The sequence below is a fragment of the Crotalus tigris genome, unplaced genomic scaffold, assembly GCF_016545835.1.
Source record: "Crotalus tigris isolate CLP2741 ecotype Arizona unplaced genomic scaffold, ASM1654583v1 scf7180000017733.2605024, whole genome shotgun sequence".
Lineage (NCBI taxonomy): Eukaryota > Metazoa > Chordata > Lepidosauria > Squamata > Viperidae > Crotalus > Crotalus tigris.
In genome coordinates, this window is record NW_024096600.1 from 2,371,757 (window position 1) to 2,389,177 (window position 17,421).

At 36.2% G+C, this 17,421-nt stretch overlaps 1 protein-coding gene across 50 annotated transcripts in view; it reads right to left on the reverse strand.

The window, feature by feature from the left end:
• TTN (titin) overlaps positions 1-17,421 on the reverse strand; it is a 313,395-nt gene that overhangs the window by 117,219 nt on the left and 178,755 nt on the right. For 47 of the 50 annotated variants that reach the window (XM_039339406.1, XM_039339428.1, XM_039339419.1 and 44 more), the window contains 21 exons: positions 17,196-17,279; positions 16,731-16,805; positions 16,009-16,083; positions 15,820-15,888; positions 15,270-15,338; positions 13,795-13,893; positions 11,411-13,387; positions 10,655-10,729; positions 9,864-9,947; positions 9,381-9,464; positions 8,154-8,231; positions 7,656-7,748; positions 6,171-6,248; positions 5,185-5,283; positions 4,640-4,726; positions 4,072-4,119; positions 3,872-3,952; positions 3,012-3,065; positions 2,323-2,718; positions 822-1,097; positions 11-286 (listed from right to left, as the gene is read on the reverse strand). In XM_039339406.1, the coding sequence (XP_039195340.1) occupies positions 11-286; positions 822-1,097; positions 2,323-2,718; positions 3,012-3,065; positions 3,872-3,952; positions 4,072-4,119; positions 4,640-4,726; positions 5,185-5,283; positions 6,171-6,248; positions 7,656-7,748; positions 8,154-8,231; positions 9,381-9,464; positions 9,864-9,947; positions 10,655-10,729; positions 11,411-13,387; positions 13,795-13,893; positions 15,270-15,338; positions 15,820-15,888; positions 16,009-16,083; positions 16,731-16,805; positions 17,196-17,279 (4,257 nt within the window). The remainder of the gene's footprint in view (positions 1-10; positions 287-821; positions 1,098-2,322; positions 2,719-3,011; positions 3,066-3,871; positions 3,953-4,071; positions 4,120-4,639; positions 4,727-5,184; positions 5,284-6,170; positions 6,249-7,655; positions 7,749-8,153; positions 8,232-9,380; positions 9,465-9,863; positions 9,948-10,654; positions 10,730-11,410; positions 13,388-13,794; positions 13,894-15,269; positions 15,339-15,819; positions 15,889-16,008; positions 16,084-16,730; positions 16,806-17,195; positions 17,280-17,421) is intronic. The other 3 variants (XM_039339420.1, XM_039339401.1, XM_039339403.1) reach the window with 3 other exon arrangements.

Here is a 17,421-nt window from a genome sequence, read left to right on the forward strand (position 1 = left end):
ATACACTTACCACCTAGGGTCAGTTTTGCTGTATATCTGCGGCCTTCAACTTCAACTGCATAGTCCCCGACATCGTCTGGAGAGCAGTTCTTAACTTTGAGGAAGATATGAGGGCCATCTTTTACAATTTCAGTTTTATCATTGGGTTCAAGAGGAATTTCTTCTTCGCCTTTGTACCACCTAATATTTGGTGTATCTTTAACCACGTCACAAGAAAACGTAGCAGTGCCTCTTGGTTTTACATGCTGGTCTCGGATGGGCTTCACTAGCCAGTCCTTTATCATTTCTGCACAAGAGTACACACAATAAATATGTTTCTCTCTCTTAGCATTTATTGGAATTTAAAAAATTATTTCAATTTTCTCTCCTACATAACTGTTCACTAAACACAAAGCTTAATGATAGTAATCTTTCTTCTGCTTTTCAGCTTTTCTTAAGCATTTTGAAATATTTTCTTTTCTCCTGTCTAGTTGCCTAGCTTTTTCAGTCTTTCCCCCCCCTTCTTTTATTATATAACTGGGTATTGTGCAAGGTAATTATTTAATATCAGATTTATTTGTTTTTGTACAGTAAACCTATCAGAGATCTGTGCCCCTGAAGGCTGATTGTGCCCACTTCTAATTCTAGGGCTTGTCCAGAGAATCCTATTCCTTGTTGACCTCAGTGCAATTTTTCACACTTAAGAGGGAAAAGAATCTCAGGCCTGACATCACTGTTTGGAAAAACAAGCTATGCTTCTTTATCTCCTCCTCCTTATTCAACATTTCTCTTAAAAAAAAAAAGAACCCAGTGTTTATTATTAATAAGTAAACTTAACTTACCAACAACTTTAACAGTTGTTTTACAACTGAGATCACTATCTGCCACAGTTACAGTGTACTCTCCACTATCGTTATCGTCAGCATCCATGATGGTAACAGCCCGCTGGAGGCCAATGATACCTAGAGCAAATTTCCCAGCTTTGTCTGAGATAATTTTCCCATCCTTTCTCCATACTACATCTCTCTCTTTGTTCAGTTCACAGCTCAAATAAAAGGGTTGCCCTTTGATGACGGTAATTTCCTCCTCCAGAGTCTTCACAAAGCGCACTGGCAGTTCTGGTGAAGAGGAAAAAACAGGTTGTTATTTGCATATATTCTTATTTGCATAATGTATAAAGTAGGCATTTAATCAGATGTGTTTGTGTTCAGAACTCCTTATATGGTTTTGAGTATGTATCCGTGGAGATCACATTAATTTCAATGGAGATATTTTATTCACAGTATAAAGGTACTGTATAATGTCAAGTCCAAATATGTATCTACATCAAAAAATGTAAAAGGAATAGCTGGGTTGGGCCATATATGCACAGTGAAGGTAAACCTGAAGATACAGAACTGATGTACTCATATTCCCTTCTTTCCTATGGAACCTTTCCTGTTACAAATAATCCTCAACTTATGACCACAATTGGGCACAAAATTTCTGTTGACATGCAAAACAATTTTTAAGTGAGTTTTGTCCCATTTTATGACCTTTCTTGTCACAGTCATTAAGTGAATCACTGCAATTGTTAAGTTACCGTATTTTCTGGCGTATAAGGCAACTTGGCGTATAAGATGACCCCTGACTTCAGCGCCAATTTCCATGCTTTAGAAAGTCATCTTATACGCCGGAAAATACGGTAGTTGTTAAATGAATCTGGCTTTCCCATTTTCTTTGCTTTGCTTGTCAGAAGGTTATGAAAAGTGATTACATGACCAGGGACACTGCAACTGTCATAAGTACATGACAGTTGCCTAGGTCTCTGAATTTTGATCATGTGGCCATGGGGATGCTGCCATGGTTGTGTGAAAAATGGTTATAAGTAACTTTTTTTCAGTGCTGTTGTAACTTGGAACATTCACTAAATGAATGGTTGTAAGTCAAGGACTACCAGTATTTGAATTATTAATTATTGTTTAACAAGAATAGCAGCAGAAACAACATGCTACTTTATGGATTCAATAAAATGCTTCATATGTTACCTCACAGTAAGATTTGCATATGTTTTCAGAGACCCACTTATCACACATGCAAGGTTTCTCTTGCTTTGCTTTCATGTTAGGGAATGCCTGCAGTTCAAAGCTGTGTTTATTCCCTACCTTACCACTTTCATAAGAGTATTTAAGCCACCACTTTTAAACTTAGCTTTAAATGTTAATGATCACAATATTGGTGGTTTTAATTCTCATGATATGTTAATTTCCATTTCTGCACTTTATCTGATATTGCCAGTTGTCTTGAACATTCAACAAATGAAAAGGCAGGACATAAAGGGTATAAGATGGCACGAAGAACTACCTTCAACAATGAGTTTAGCTGTTGATGTCTTTTCTTTGTTTCCCAACTTTAGGACACAGGTGTACTCCCCAGCATCTGAAAGCTGAACATCAATAATATGGAGCTTGCGGTCTTTGCCATCAGACAAGAATCTGTGCTTGGGACTTTCCCGGATGTTGCTGCCATCCTTCATCCAAGAAGTGATAGCAGTAGATGGAGAGATGAGGCATTCAAAGATGGCCGAAGAGCCAATGGACTCTGCTTCTGTCAGCACAATATCTTTAATCTCTGTCACAAACTTGAGTGGAACAGCCTTCAGTTGGTATGTGAAAGGAAGCTCTTCAGGTGGTTTGTCTCCGCCACTTCCTGGCCTTAATTTCCTCCTTTCTGCATCAAGGGGTGAAGGTGTCTTTTTGGCTGCGAGTCGGAGAAATGAAAAAACACAGAACTTACAATCCATTGCCATAAATTCTGTTCTCGTGTATATATGCAGCTGAAGCTAGCTGCTCAGTTACCAGATCTGATAAAGCCCAGCAGGATTGCAGGTAGAAATAACCCAGAGAAGAAAACCTTTGCATTTTTTATGGGCTAAGTCAGAGTGAGAAAAGGGCCGTTTAAATTATGTTCAGCACATGGAATACCGATATCTAAGCTCAAGATTTATGTTTAAACATGCAAGTAAAAGATTTGAATTTTAATCCCTTTCTTACCTTTAATAGGACTTCTACCCTTGGCAGCTTCCTCCTTTGGTGTAATTTTGGGCTCTGGGATAAAATACCAAGAATAGGATTACAAATGAAGTAATGTTTAAAATATATCCTTTAAAAAAAACAAACAACCAGCACTGTTTTATTTAAATCAGTATCATTATGATTATTCTGTGCGTGTCTTTATAAACTAATCGTATTTTCATGATTTATTTAAAATAAAATAAACTATACGGATGTTTCCGATAAAAAATGAAAAAAATAGCTTTGGATAGATGTTTCTATTTCAGCCAAATCATATGTGAATTGAGGGTGTATATATATATATGGATATCAATCCTTTGTGTCCTGCCATAATATCTATACTTCACAAGATATGCCTGCAAGAAAGTTTTTGAGAAAGAAAGTGGCAACAGAAGGTCCCCATATTTCCTAAACTTTCCTGTATAATAATTTTCATCCTCCTCCTTCTAGAGGTGAATATACCCTAGCACAAGCGTCTACAAACTTGGTCCTTTTATGACTTGTGGGCTTCAACTCCCAGAATTTCTCAGCCAGCATGCCTGGCTGAGGAATTCTGGGAGTTGAAGTCCACAAGTCATAAAAGGGCCAAGTTTGAAGACCCCTGCCCTAGTAGCTCACTATTCACAAGTACACTTTGTCCTAACTCTTCCACGTATAATTTATAGCTACTGGGTATTATTGGTGTTCTGAGCCACCCAGAGATTGGAGGCCATACAAATCATTTAAACAAATAAATAAAACAAATAAAACCTCTGTATAATAATTGGTGTCATTACATGCAAGTAACATTGGATTGAACAGTAATGCAAATGAAGTTATTAGAGAGCCAGAATTCATACCAGCTTTCTTCCCAACCACTGGAGCCATCACAGGAGCAACTTCAGGTGCTGGTTCCACAGCTGGCCTAGGAGATTTCAGAGCTGTGGAAAGAATTAAACAGCATTTTGAAAATGAAAGTTTCAAACCTCGATTTATATGCATACATTATAGTAATACTTTGATTACTATATTGGCTAACTATTTGTTTAAAAGGACTTACCTACAGCAGGCTTTGGTTCAGGAATCGTTGCTGGTTTAGGTTCTGGAACTTTGAACATAAAAATAATAAGTTGATTAATGAACCACCTTGGAGACAGAGTACTGAAAATCAGCTAGAATGCAAAGGTCAAAGAGACAGACACAACAGCAGAAGACAACCACTTCCATTTCACTGTCATAATTTTCACCCCTGCAAACATAACTGGTTTGAGCATGCAGAGTCAAATAAAAGCATCATAATGGAGGAGGAGGAGGAGGAGGAGGAGGATGAGAAGGAGAAGGAGGAGGAGGAAGAGGAGGAGAAGGAGAAGAAGAAGAAGAAGAAGAAGAAGAAGAAGAAGAAGAAGAAGAAGAAGAAGAAGAAGAAGAAGAAGAAGAAGAAGAAGAAGAAGAAGAAGAAATAATATTTGGATAAGGCAGAAAGAGTTAGTAATTAGAGCAGCATAAAGATTGTAGCATTTATGGCTGCTCGAAATGAAAGATTCTTTTATCTTGCAAATCAATGTTCAAGACCAACTTCAAATTTAGTTTGTAGCAGCAAAGAAAAGAGCAACACCACTTATGCATACCTTTGGCTGGTTCAGGCACTGGCTTTTCTATTTCTTCTTTTTTCTTGATTGTTGGAATCTCAATTTTCTTCTTTTCAATCTCTGGCACTTAAAAAAAAAGTTTTATTCAGAAGCTGAATGTAAACATTTAGACTGCCAATATATTATTATTCATCATGAAAAACAGAGGTAGGCTGTATTATTTTTAAAGAAAAAGTTTGCCAACGTTACTAAGTATGTCAAAGATTACAAAAGGATAAAAAAGAGAAGACAAAATAAGAGTTCACAGAATATAAATCAGTCATAGCCCTTCTATTGGATTTCTTTCAAGACTTAGAAGGAATAAATGTATAGAAGGGTGAGAAGAGGTAAACCTGTTACATTACACATTATGTACAAAATGTTTGGGAAATGCTTGAATTCAGTATCTTTTTAATTTTTTCATTAAGAATTGAAAATCGGTTTCCTACATTGTGGTTTATGTGCTGAAAGTATTCATGAAACTGGAGGCTTAAAGTGTGATGTTTAATGGATAATATCATAGCTATCTTCTTTTTTATTTGTACCTTCAGGCTTCTTAATTTTTTCAACGGGCTTGGGTTCAACTTTAGGCGGTTTCTCTGGTTTAGGTTCTTCCTCCTCAGGCTTCTGAACAGCTTTTGTGACTTTAAAAAAGAAAGCATTTTCTTTCAAAAGCGTTTGGACGAATTGCAAGACAATTTTTCTTGTAAAACCCCTCCCTTCTATTTAAAATATATAGACAAACAGAAGAAATATAAAGGGTCCAATAGTGAAACCACATATTGAATTCTTTAATTCAAGTTACACAATTTGCATTTGGACAGTGATGATCAAGTTGATGAACTGATTACCAAATTAAAATTGCATGACACACACATTTATCACTGATTCACATGAAGGAATTTCTTTCGAGGGAGGATGAAAGTCAAATGTAATTTTTTTTAAATTAAAAACTTAAAAATGCTTCTAGGAACAAGAATGATATGAGGTCATTTTATGCTGTAAATACTATGGTGATCAAAAGTTCTGAAAATCTGCAATTTCTACCAGATATTTAGCAGTTAGAACCCTGTTTGCGCAGTGGTTAGAATGCAGTATTGCAGGCAAACTCTGCCCACAGCCTGGAGTTCGACTGTGATGTGGCTCAAGGTTGACTCAGCCTTCCATCTTTCTGAGGTGGGTAAAATGAGGACCCAGATTGTTGGGGGCAATATGCTGACTCTGTAAACCACTTAGAGAGGGCTGTAAAACACTATGGGTCAGCATATAAGTCTAAGTGCCATTGCTACCTAGACAGTAAGAAACATGAAAAGGTTTCATTTGAACCAGCAGATGAGTTATTTGCTTGACACTAGTCTCTAAGAGTTCCTCAAAAAATATGTACTGGGGTTAGGGGGTTAGGGGAAGGTTACACAAGTAAAGTAATGTCTGGCAATAGTATGATTTCATCTTATATTGTTAGGCAGCAATGATTTTGGAGTGTGATAGTCTATGATGCCTATTTTTTAATATTAAAGACCAATAACTATACCTCTTTTCAGAACAATTTCTTCTTTAGGTGTAGGAGCAGGACGCTCAGGAAGCTGTTTCCGTGGTTTCAGTCCAGGTACTTCAAATGATATTAAATTGAGAATAAGTGATAGTGATAATTGTCTATACATTATATCAGTATTTGATTTATTATAAGAAAGAAATACTAAAGTTTAGGAGATAATGTATGTGTTGCTTCTGAGAAACCTTTTAGAAAAAAATTGACTTTCAGTTTCATTTGAGCCAACACCAAATATAGAGAAACTACCCAAATTTCTAATTTTCTGTAAATCTTCTGTTTCGAAATACTTTTCTCCAAGATTTATTATTAAAATATCAACAACAGTGTTCGTAACAGAAGATAATTTCTGCATTCTTTTTTATGAAGTTTTTTTGTGCAAGCAACACATAAGCAACAGAAGATTTAAACAGAAATGAAAGCATGCTGAAATGAAATCTAAGTGAAATGGAGATACCACATAAAGAAACACATAGAAAGAAAAACTTGACAGCAAAATACAAGAATATTAAGAAAGAAGTACAAGCATGCATTATCCCACAGCATTGCATAGGAAGGGAAAGAACCTTTCTGAAATATGTATATGAAATGCTTAGATTGATATATCATGCAATTTATTGTTTCCTCTGTATGCCTATCAGTAAAGATAACCGTTTCTGTTGAAATCTCAGTCATTTTTTATATTGAGCATTTTTCCTTTTTTTCAAGCTATGGTATATATACTTTAGTTTCCCATAAGAATCTCCATACTAAAAATATAAGTAAAGCAAGAAAAATTCTTGAGAATTCTTGTTTCGCTCAGAATATTAAATAAAATGCAAAATGAATATACATTGTTTCTTCTGTTAATCTAGTGTTTATTTTCATGTACAGGAAATAAAAATCATATTTTTTTTATCGTAACTTCAGCTTTGGCCTCTAGAGATACATACTTCTAAATAAATATTATCACCATCATGTGTTATGAAAGTTATAAGCATTCTTAGATCTATTCAGCTGGGTTTGGTCTTTGTAATGCTACCAAATTTTAGAATTTCAGCAGTGTTGAAATATGTACACGTAGCTTTCTAAATTGCTATAATTACTAAAAAAAAAAATCCCCACAAATGGGAAAATGTAAATATTGGAGCAATGGTTAAATCATTAACGGAGTTGAATGCATGAATTCAGAGCATAGCCATCTTAGGTCATCTTAGAAAACCAATCATTAGTGAAAAGCAATGTTAGAATAAAAACTATGTAGAAAACATTCAGTTAATAATGCATTAATGTATTAATGGCTTGATTCTATACTTGTTTACAGGGAAATCAGTGAGTGTAATGAGTCTTATTCCTAGGAAAGTGGATATAGGATGATAGGCTAAAGATCTCATACTTTCAGAAAGGGTTATTGTGCATCAAATATGCATTCGTTATCATAGCTGAGCATTAGTAAGTTGAAAAACTGCTTGATATTGCTATTTATACCTTTAAACGGAACCTTTTCCTCAACTTCCTCTTTTGGTGGGATAGGAACACGGGGTTTGGGTTTTGGGAATATCTTCTTTTCTGGCTCTGGTTCTTTAAATGATACGTAGTAGATTTTAGGGCAGACATAATTATGCTGTACACCTCAGGTGACAACTTCTAATGTGTCACAGAAAATCCACCTACTGATACCATTAGTAAAATTTCAATAAAGCAACGGCATATGCTATGCTATGCTATAAACTAATTCTGATTAAAATATCTGATATGGTGAACACCATAGCATCAATTCCAAAAGAGTAGTAGCAGAATTTGAATTGTTTTCATAGCCAAATAATGTGCCACAGAAATTAAGATTATAAGACAAATACAAACAATAGTGTGTACGCACAAACATAAAAATAACATATATATCACCAAATGAACATATATAATTCCTATGAGATGAAGATGAACATGCAAATGAAAGAGGTATTACTCATTCTGCGAGTTATATACCTTCTGTTGGAATTATGTCTTCTTTTTCTGGAATAGGAACAGGTTCTTCAGCTTCAATTTCCTCAATAACCTCTGGTTCTTTAAAGAATATTGATAACTAGCATAAGATCATTATTTCAAAGACTGAATGGAAAAAAGAACTGAAACACAACATTGCTTGGACTTCAACACATTCATTCACAAAGACACATCACATCAATGATGCATTGATAAGGAGCCCTGGTGGCGCAGTGGTTAAAGTGCAGTACTGCGGGCAAACTCTGCCCACAGCCCGGAGTTTGATCCTGACGGGGCTCAAGCTTTCCATCCTTCTGAGGTTGTTAAAATAAGGGCCCAGATTGTTGGGGGCAATATGCTGACATTGTAAACTTCCCAGAGAATGAGGGCAGTATACAGACCTAAATGCTATTGCTGTACCATGAAGATTTCATATATGTAAATTGGTGCCCGTACTCAGGTGACCTTGGCTAATCTTGAAAAACTAATCATGGTTGGGACCTCCTTAGTACTTGGGTAACAGACTACCAAGAAATCCTAGGGTAATAGGCCAGATTGGATAGTCAACAGAGTATCCGGGAAGAAGATAATGATAACCTAGGCCATGTTGTTTAAAAATCTTCATGGATGTATAGAATTACCAGCTGGTACTGAGCTCAGCTTGAAGGAAACTTTACTTATGGTAGTGTTTGACAGGAAATCCATTTGGACTCCAGACCTATATAACTTGCCTCTGCATTTGCAAATAGTTGGTTAAGTTGTGTATACAATTTAATTGGACTTAAAATGCTTAGCATTTTTTGCATTATAAAATAAATTTTGGAACATGGCGTTTAATGGTTGGAAACAATATAAACATTCACCCTATAGCGACAAGTCAGAGTTTTGGAACTTGCAGATCACACCTATCTGCAACTCTTTAAACCAACATGGCTTCTCACCGTCCTGGAGAAAGAGGCAATTATTTTAAGGAGCGGTAGACAGGTTTCCTTGAATACCCCTTCATGCTCTGAAGCATCGTTTTGGCCTTGAATCAGAAGTGCTGTGCAACCTCTCTCTGACTCTCTTTGGCTAGGACTGTTTTATAAAGAAAGCACGAGTATACTACCTGCACCACATACAAACATACACATGACACGTGTATACATCTATAGACAACAACATAAAACATCAAGGCAAGACAGGCAGAAACAAAAGTGTGGAAACAAAGGCATCGGTGAGGACATCTACCTTCTTCTGGTGGATGCTCTGGTTCTTTAGGCACAGCAACGGGCACTTTTTCTTCTGGCACTGCCTTCTTAGGCACTTGAGGCACTTTAAAAGATTTTAGTATTTTTTACTTTGGTGAATATTATACAGGGTACTTAAAATATCAAAGTAGAACAGTTAACACAACGTAAAAGGTAAGACAAAGACGCACACAAACGTGCTTTGCATCTGAAGGCAAAAAAGTGCTTGGAGCACACAGGGGCCTGCTTGGAGCCTGTGTGTAGAAGAGCCCTGGTAGTGCAGCGGTTAGAATGCAGTTATTTCAGGCTGACTCTGCCCATACCCTGGAGTTTGACCCTGAGCCCCCGCCCTGCTTCTCCCCATATACTTTGAAGCACCCTTTTGCATTTGAATCTGAAGCGGTGCAAACCAAACATACTGTTTACCTACACACACAATGTACATATTTATATATAGGTACAAGGCATTTATGAGGACATGTACCTTTAGCTGGTGGATGTCCTGGCTCTTTAGGTAAAGCCACAGGCATTTTTCCTTCTGGCACTGCTTTCTTAGGCATTTCAGGCACTTCAAGAGATTTTAATGTGTTTCACTTTTGTGGGTAATTATATTGAAGTACTTAAAAACCATGTATAGTTCAAATTCTGACTATTTTTAAACATTTTAACTACTGAGAGTCCTTAGATTGCAGTGGCTTATAAATGTAATAAATAAATATATATTTTTTGCCCTAAAAGGGCTTATTTTGGGGGGCATGCAGAGGCTTTTGAATGGAGGAGACAAATTGAAAGCTTTATTTCCCAAGCAGACATCTGCTCATATGAAAATAGATTCCATTATAATCTTTTCTCTCACCCTGATTTATGCTCATCATGCAACTAGTGGACATTAATACAAATTACAACTTCAACAGTAGAACTAACACAAAGGAAATACAGTTATAATGTTGTAAAGATAGCCTTTCAGTAGATGAAGAAGAGCTTCTGAGTTTGTCTTTTCTTTTCTTTTGGCAGACTCTCAAGATACTATCAAGATATTAGGTTTCTTTTTAATTTGAAAATAAACAAGATCAAATATGAAAGGAAGAACAGATGAAGATTTATCAAACACAAGACTGATGATACAGACATATGTGAACATTACAAACATACACAAATATATAAGATGGATTCTACAGATTTCAGAAAAGACACCACAGAAGAGAACATTTTAAGAAATGTTAAAAAACAAAAGAATGATCTTGTTTAGGTATATTTATTATTATTGACATGTACCTTTAGGTAGTGGTGGCTTGAGTTTTTTAGCTGGTATTTTCTTTTCTGGAACTGGTTTTGTGGGTAACTCAGGCACTTTAAAGATATTAGTAAATTTGTTAAGAAAAGAGAAACATAAATCCACAGACATAACAGATATTAAGGCTGTATATATCCTGTACACTCCTTACCCGAGAATAGGTTTGATTGAAATTAGTTCTGAATACAAGGGCTGACATATAAGTCATCCAGCCGCATGAGTATTCATGAATCTGCTTCTGTACTTACAACCATTCTATGCATATATTTTGAATTCAAAGTAATCCATTTCAAATTCAAAACAAGTGAAAAAAATGGCTGTTATTCCATAAGTTCAAAATAAACCTGATACAAGTTTTAATTAAAGCACCCCTCTTATAACTTCAATTTCGCCACAGAAAATTATAAGTTTAAAAGGTTCACATCTGAAAATTCTTTGCATAGTACTAATAATATACCTAGGCTTAATGCCTTTGATTTATTAATACCTTAACATACTTGCTATTTTTGCAAATATATGCCAATTCCTTTAAAGAATCAAAATAATATTTTTGCCATATTGTTTTTCTTCCATTCAACCCCATTTGGACAGACAGGCAAAACATATATTTGCATACAAACTACAGTAACTTGGCCTAAATTGTTTTTGATTTTCTGAAAAGAATGTTTCTATAATAACTGCACATTTTTTGATTTACAGAAGAGACTTTTTGCTGTACAAGACATTACACTGTGTACCTTTAACTGGTTCAGGTATTTTAGGTTCTTTAGTGATCTCAGGTTCTTCAGGGACAACAGGTTCCGGCTCCTCAGGGGTTGGAACAGCCTCTTCTGGCACTTCAAGGATATATACTTCAGGTTCCGTTGGTTCATAAGCTGAAACAGCTTCAGGTTCTTCAAATGCAGTGATGGCCTCTACGTCTTGGTGAACAGGCACATATTTCCGTTCTTTATATCCAATGAATGTTTTCACCTCTCGTTCTTCTTCAGGTTCCAAGGTTTCTGGTGGAAGTTTTGGTTTTTTAAATTCAGGTTCTGGCTTCTTAGATGGTTCTACCTTCTTAGGCACGGGAGTAAGTTTGGTCTTCTTAAATGCAGGTTCTGGTTTTTTGGGCACAGCTGGTTCTGGTTTTTTGGGCACAGCTGGTTCCGGTTTTTTAGGCACAACCACTAGCTTCTTCGGTGTAATGGCTGGAGCAGGTTCTTCAGGAGGAGGAACGACTTTGGGTTTTTTAGGAACCTCAGTAGGTTTTTTAGGTACTGCAGGAGGTTCTTCAGGAACAGGAGCAACCTCAGGTTCTTCGGGGACAACCACATGCTCGGGTTCCTCAGGGGGAACAACCTCCTCTGGCACTTCAAGGACATATACTTCAGGCTCCGTTACTTCATAAGCTGAAACCATTTCAGGTTCTTCAAATGCGGTGATGGCCTCTACTTCTTGGTGTACAAGGATATGTTTCCTTTCTCTGTACCCAATAAACGTCTGTACCTCTCGTTCTTCTTCATGCTCCACAGTTTCTGGTGGAGGTTCTGGTTTCTTAAACTCAGGTTCTTTTTTCTTAGGTGGTTCTGCTTTTTTAGGTACAGGAGTAAGTGTGGGCTTCTTAAAAGCAGGCTCTGGTTTTTTGGGTAGAGCTGGTTCTGGTTTTTTAGGCACAGCAACTGGCTTTGGCTTCTTCGGTGTAATGGCTGGAGCAGGTTCTTCAGGAGGAGGAACGACTTTGGGTTTTTTAGGAACCTCAGTAGGTTTTTTAGGTACTGCAGGAGGTTCTTCAGGAACAGGAGCAACCTCAGGTTCTTCAAGAACAGGCGCAACCTCAGGTTCTTCAAGAACAGGTGCAACCTCAGGTTCTTCAGGAATGGCCGTGACTTCAGGCTCTTCAGGAACAAGTTCTGGTTCTTCATATGAAACAATGTCCTCTGGTTCTTCAAGGACATATACTTCAGGCTCTGTTAATTCAAAAGCTGAAGCCCGCTCAGGTTCTTCAAATGCACTGATGGCCTTAGCTTCCTCTTTGTACACAGCCACGTGTTTCTCTTCTCTGCGTGCAATGAATGTTGGTATTTCTTTTTCTTCTTTATGTTCTACAATTTCTGGTGAGCGCTCTCTTTTTTTAATCTTGATTATTGGTTTCTTAGGCATTTCTACAGGTTCAGGTTTTTTAGGTATGGGAGTAACTTTGGGCTTTTTGGGCACTGCCACAACTGGCTTTTTAGGCACAGCCGGCTCTGGTTTCTTAGGCAGAGCAACTGGTACAATGGCTGGTTCCTCAGGTTCGGCAACAGGTTCCGGCTCTGCAGGTGAAACCATGGCCTCCCGTTCTTCCAAAATGTATTCTTCAGCCTCTGCTACTTCAAACACAGCCGCGTGCTCAGGTTCTTCGAATGCACCGATGGCTTCTACATCTTGGTGAACAGTCACAATTTTCTCTTCTCTGTATCCAATAACAGTACGGATTTCTCGTTCTTCTTCATAAATTTCTTTAGCTGGTGGAGGTTCAGGTTTCTTGGGCACGGCTTTTGGTTTTTTAGGCACAGCAGTAGGTTCGGCTTTCTTAGGCACTATGGTAGGTTTTGGTTTCTTGGGCACTATAGCAGGTTTAGTTTCTTCAAGAACAGCAGTGACTTCAATTTCTTCCACATGAACAAGAGTTTCTACTTCTTCAGTCACAGCAACTGGTTCTGGCTCTTCAGTCACTGCAAAATGCTCTGGTTCTTTAGATAAAACAAGAATTACTTTTTTATTGGCAAATTTTATTTGACCTATTTTGGAAGTTTAAAAGAGGTGAGCATTCTTTAAGAATGGTTAAAGATATCTTAGCTGACATGACAATGCAAAATAAGAGCAAGAGTAAGAATAAGAGTAAGAATAAGAGGAGGTACAAAAACAGTGAAACACAATAAAAAAGCATAACAAAATTAGCAATTGTGCATCCCATGTTAAGGTATGCACAAAACACTTTTGATGAAGATGCACACAATTAAGCATTATACTGTAACTCATTGGATTCATATGCCAACAGCACTCTTTACAAATGAAACAAATCATCAACAGGACAAGAAGTAGTTAGCTGCCTAACCCACAAACAATTATTTATATCTTTGTTAATTGGGAGATGTACCTGTAACAGGTGGAGCTTCTGGTTTTTTAACTACTGGCTTTTTAAGCACAGGAGTTGGCTCTTTTTCTTCTACAATCACCTTTTCGGGTACTTCAGGCACTTGAAAAGATATTAATTAATTAATTTTTACTACTATATTTTAAAAGACCAACAAAACATATCAGAAATTAAAATACCAAAATTGAAGTAATAATATAAATAACGTTTATATGCTTCTACTCTCAATGTAATCTATCAAAACAGCAATGATAATTTATTTGGACTCTCAGCTGAGTATAAAGATCAAAACTGATATATATATAAAATATGTGTGTGTGTATACACACACACATTTTTTTAGATTGCTAACAAGGAATAAAGGGAGAACTGGAATAGCTATTTCAAGCTTCTTAACTCTCTTCAGCTAGACATACCCTTCTGAGATTCAAACCTGGGCTGTGTGCATGTTAGGCATATACATATATTGTTCATATACATAAGAAGGCACAGTGGGCACAATATAGAAACATATTCTGAAAAGTATTGCCAAGAATTAATCAACCTTTAAAGAATATGAAAAGAAATCTTAATGATTATAAGACAAGATATTACTTTTTACAAACAAGAGTCTTTGTTTTGAATGTAGGAATGTTCTCTTCAGTCTATTTACTTGAGGACTTCAGGCAGTCTAAGAATATTTGTTCAATTTTTAAAATATTATTAATTCCATTACAATATATAAAATGCCAATCAATAAGAAAGCACGCAAAATGAAGATATAAAACATTATACATGACATATTGCTCGAAGTTTACATGGGCCTATTGTTTTCACTATGAATCCCAAGCCTTTGCTTTCATGTAGCTTCACGTACATAACTATGAGCCACATTTTTACACAAGTCACAATGTTTAAGATCACCGATAACTCCAAACCATATAGTCATTTATGGGAATACTTCATGATTTTGTACAACTTCTGATCTATAAAGTTTGGGTATGTTCCCCAGCAGTGTTCAAGTATTGTCTATTTATGCCATAGCCTCAGGCTAGGATTACGTACATGGTATTTTATTAAAGCAAATAAAAGGCTGCCAAACTTGTATTTAAGGATTTGAAATGTTTCTCCACACAATAAGAATGTTCTTATTGACATGGGATTTTTGCACAAAGTGAGCATTTTTAAAAAAAGATTCATTCCATGCCTAACTATTCCATTTATATCAGTGGAGAAACTTTATGCATATTTCCTGAAATATAAACCTCAAAGATATCCTGTAGACTTACTCTCAGTGAAATATGACTACAATTGTAACCTTAACAGAGCTGAGTTTGGAGTGGATCATTCCAAATAAAACATGTTTTATTATAAAACATAATAAATTAAATATTATTTCTTATTTACATTTTTGGAGTACAAAAATTCAAGTTCTGAGTTTTACTAGCAGAATCCTATCCAAAGCTTTGACTCTTATTTAATTCAGTCCCGACAGATACCTTTAGCAGGAGGTTCTGGTTTCTTAGGTACTTTTTCTTCTGGAATAATTTTCTTGGGCACTTCAGGCACTTTAAAAGATAATTATTGATTTTGAATTTGCAGTATCAAAGATATAAAAGATTTGAAGTAATGAAACAATGAACACCAAAGACAAAAACAATGACGCTGCGGAAGACATACAGATATCGTTTCTCTTGAACTCTTCTAGCATAAGCAATACAAATCCTATGTTTTTATACATTGTCTTTCACACTAATACACACCCATTCATATTCTCTTTCCAGTATATACAGTGAGAGCTATGAAGATTATCAATGGGTTCAGCTGATACCTCATTTCTTAGTCTTTCTGTTCTATGAAGAATTGGCGATCACATAAACAAGAAATGAAGAGGTTGACTCTTACATATTAATCTGAATTTGCATAATGTCCATATATTTTCTCTTTCTACAGATCTTAGCTATTCCTGTCAAATTATACAACTACTGCTCACATTCATTGGAAGATGAAAGAATGAATGCCATGTTTTAAAACAAGGATGGCAAATACCTTTAGGAGGTGGAGCCTCTGGTACAGCTGGTTTCTTTTCTGGAACAACTTTCTTGGGGACTTCTGGCACTTTAAAATAGAATAGTTAGAATTAATTTTCGAACATTTTGTTTTGAATAAAATAAAATCACTAAACACTCAATTCACATTTCTTTCTTTCTTTTTTGGTCTAATATCACTAACATATACCTTTGGGGGCTGGAGGTTCCGGCTTTTTCACAGGAACTTTTTCTTCTGGAATGATTTTCTTTGGCACTTCTGGAACTTTAAAGGTAATACATTATTTTCAGATGATTCAATTACTTAAATCTGCAAAAAACCCCAACAACCCCAAAAGTCTACCGAAGCCCAATTAACAGGGAAGCTGTTTTGTTGTAAAAGTAATCATGACTCTCTAGCATCACTTTTATTTAGAGGAATTCTTCTGGGCCCTATGAGGTTATCCATATATTCCTAGAAAATAAAAATGCTGGAAGAGGAATGTTTTAGAAACAGTGCTTTATCTGAATAGCATATCCAGCTGTACAATTTTCCTTAATGTACATTGGGATTTTAAAGAGCTTTATTTTGGGGTGAGGGGTGAGGGAAGAGAATGAGTGAGAGTAACAAGGAACAATTTCTTCAACTTTTTTTTTTTTTTTTGGATACATGGATGTTTAGGACTCCTTTTGCTTCTGGTATCCACTGTTTGCATCAGTTAGTCCTGTAGGCCAGTGGTCCTCAATCTTGGCAACTTTAACTCCCAGAATTCCTCAGCCAAGGTTGCCAAGATTGAGGATCCCTGCTCTGTCTAGTCCATGGAAGCCATTGTAGGAGAGCACTCAGAAAGGAATTTAAACTTTAAACATGCCCATTGACCAAAAATTCATGGCCTATCCTTCCTGTATGATGGTCCAAATCCCAATTTGTACCTTTGGCAGGAGGTGGCTCTGGCTTTTTGATCTCAGGAACTGGGACTTCCTCTTCAGGGACCACTTCCTCAGGCACTTTAAAGATAAAAAGGCCTTTTACTTTGAATTTTAATAATCTGATGTTATTCATACAAAAATTAATTAAATACAATGTTTATAAATATGGACTCATGGAAGAGAAGCAGAATGATATTGACATAATTCACAGAAGTGCAGAAGGTTTTTTTAAATAGATCAACAGTACAAAACACACAAAAAATACAAATAGCTGCTGGGTTGGGGAAGGGAGGATATGATGACATTATTACATAATTTCTTTAATTAGCACCATGATAAAGATGATGCCATCATGGCTGGAAACAGATTCCTAGAAATACACACATAATAATGCCCACGCCTGCTCATTCCTTCTCAAGAAATAATATCAGATATTAATTATTGTTAACAATTATTAACAATTCATACCTTTGGCGGGTGGAGCTTCTGGTTTCTTAGGCACCTTAGCTGGTACTTTCTTTTCAGGAACAACTTTCTTTGGCACTTCTGGCACTTCAAAATATTAATATAATTTTATGTAAGTACTTTGGAAATGACTTGACGGATGCAGGTGCCAACAAAGTAACAAAAATAAAGCCACCTGCCCATTTTTCATTTTTTCTCATTTTCAGTCAAATATATTTCCACATTATAT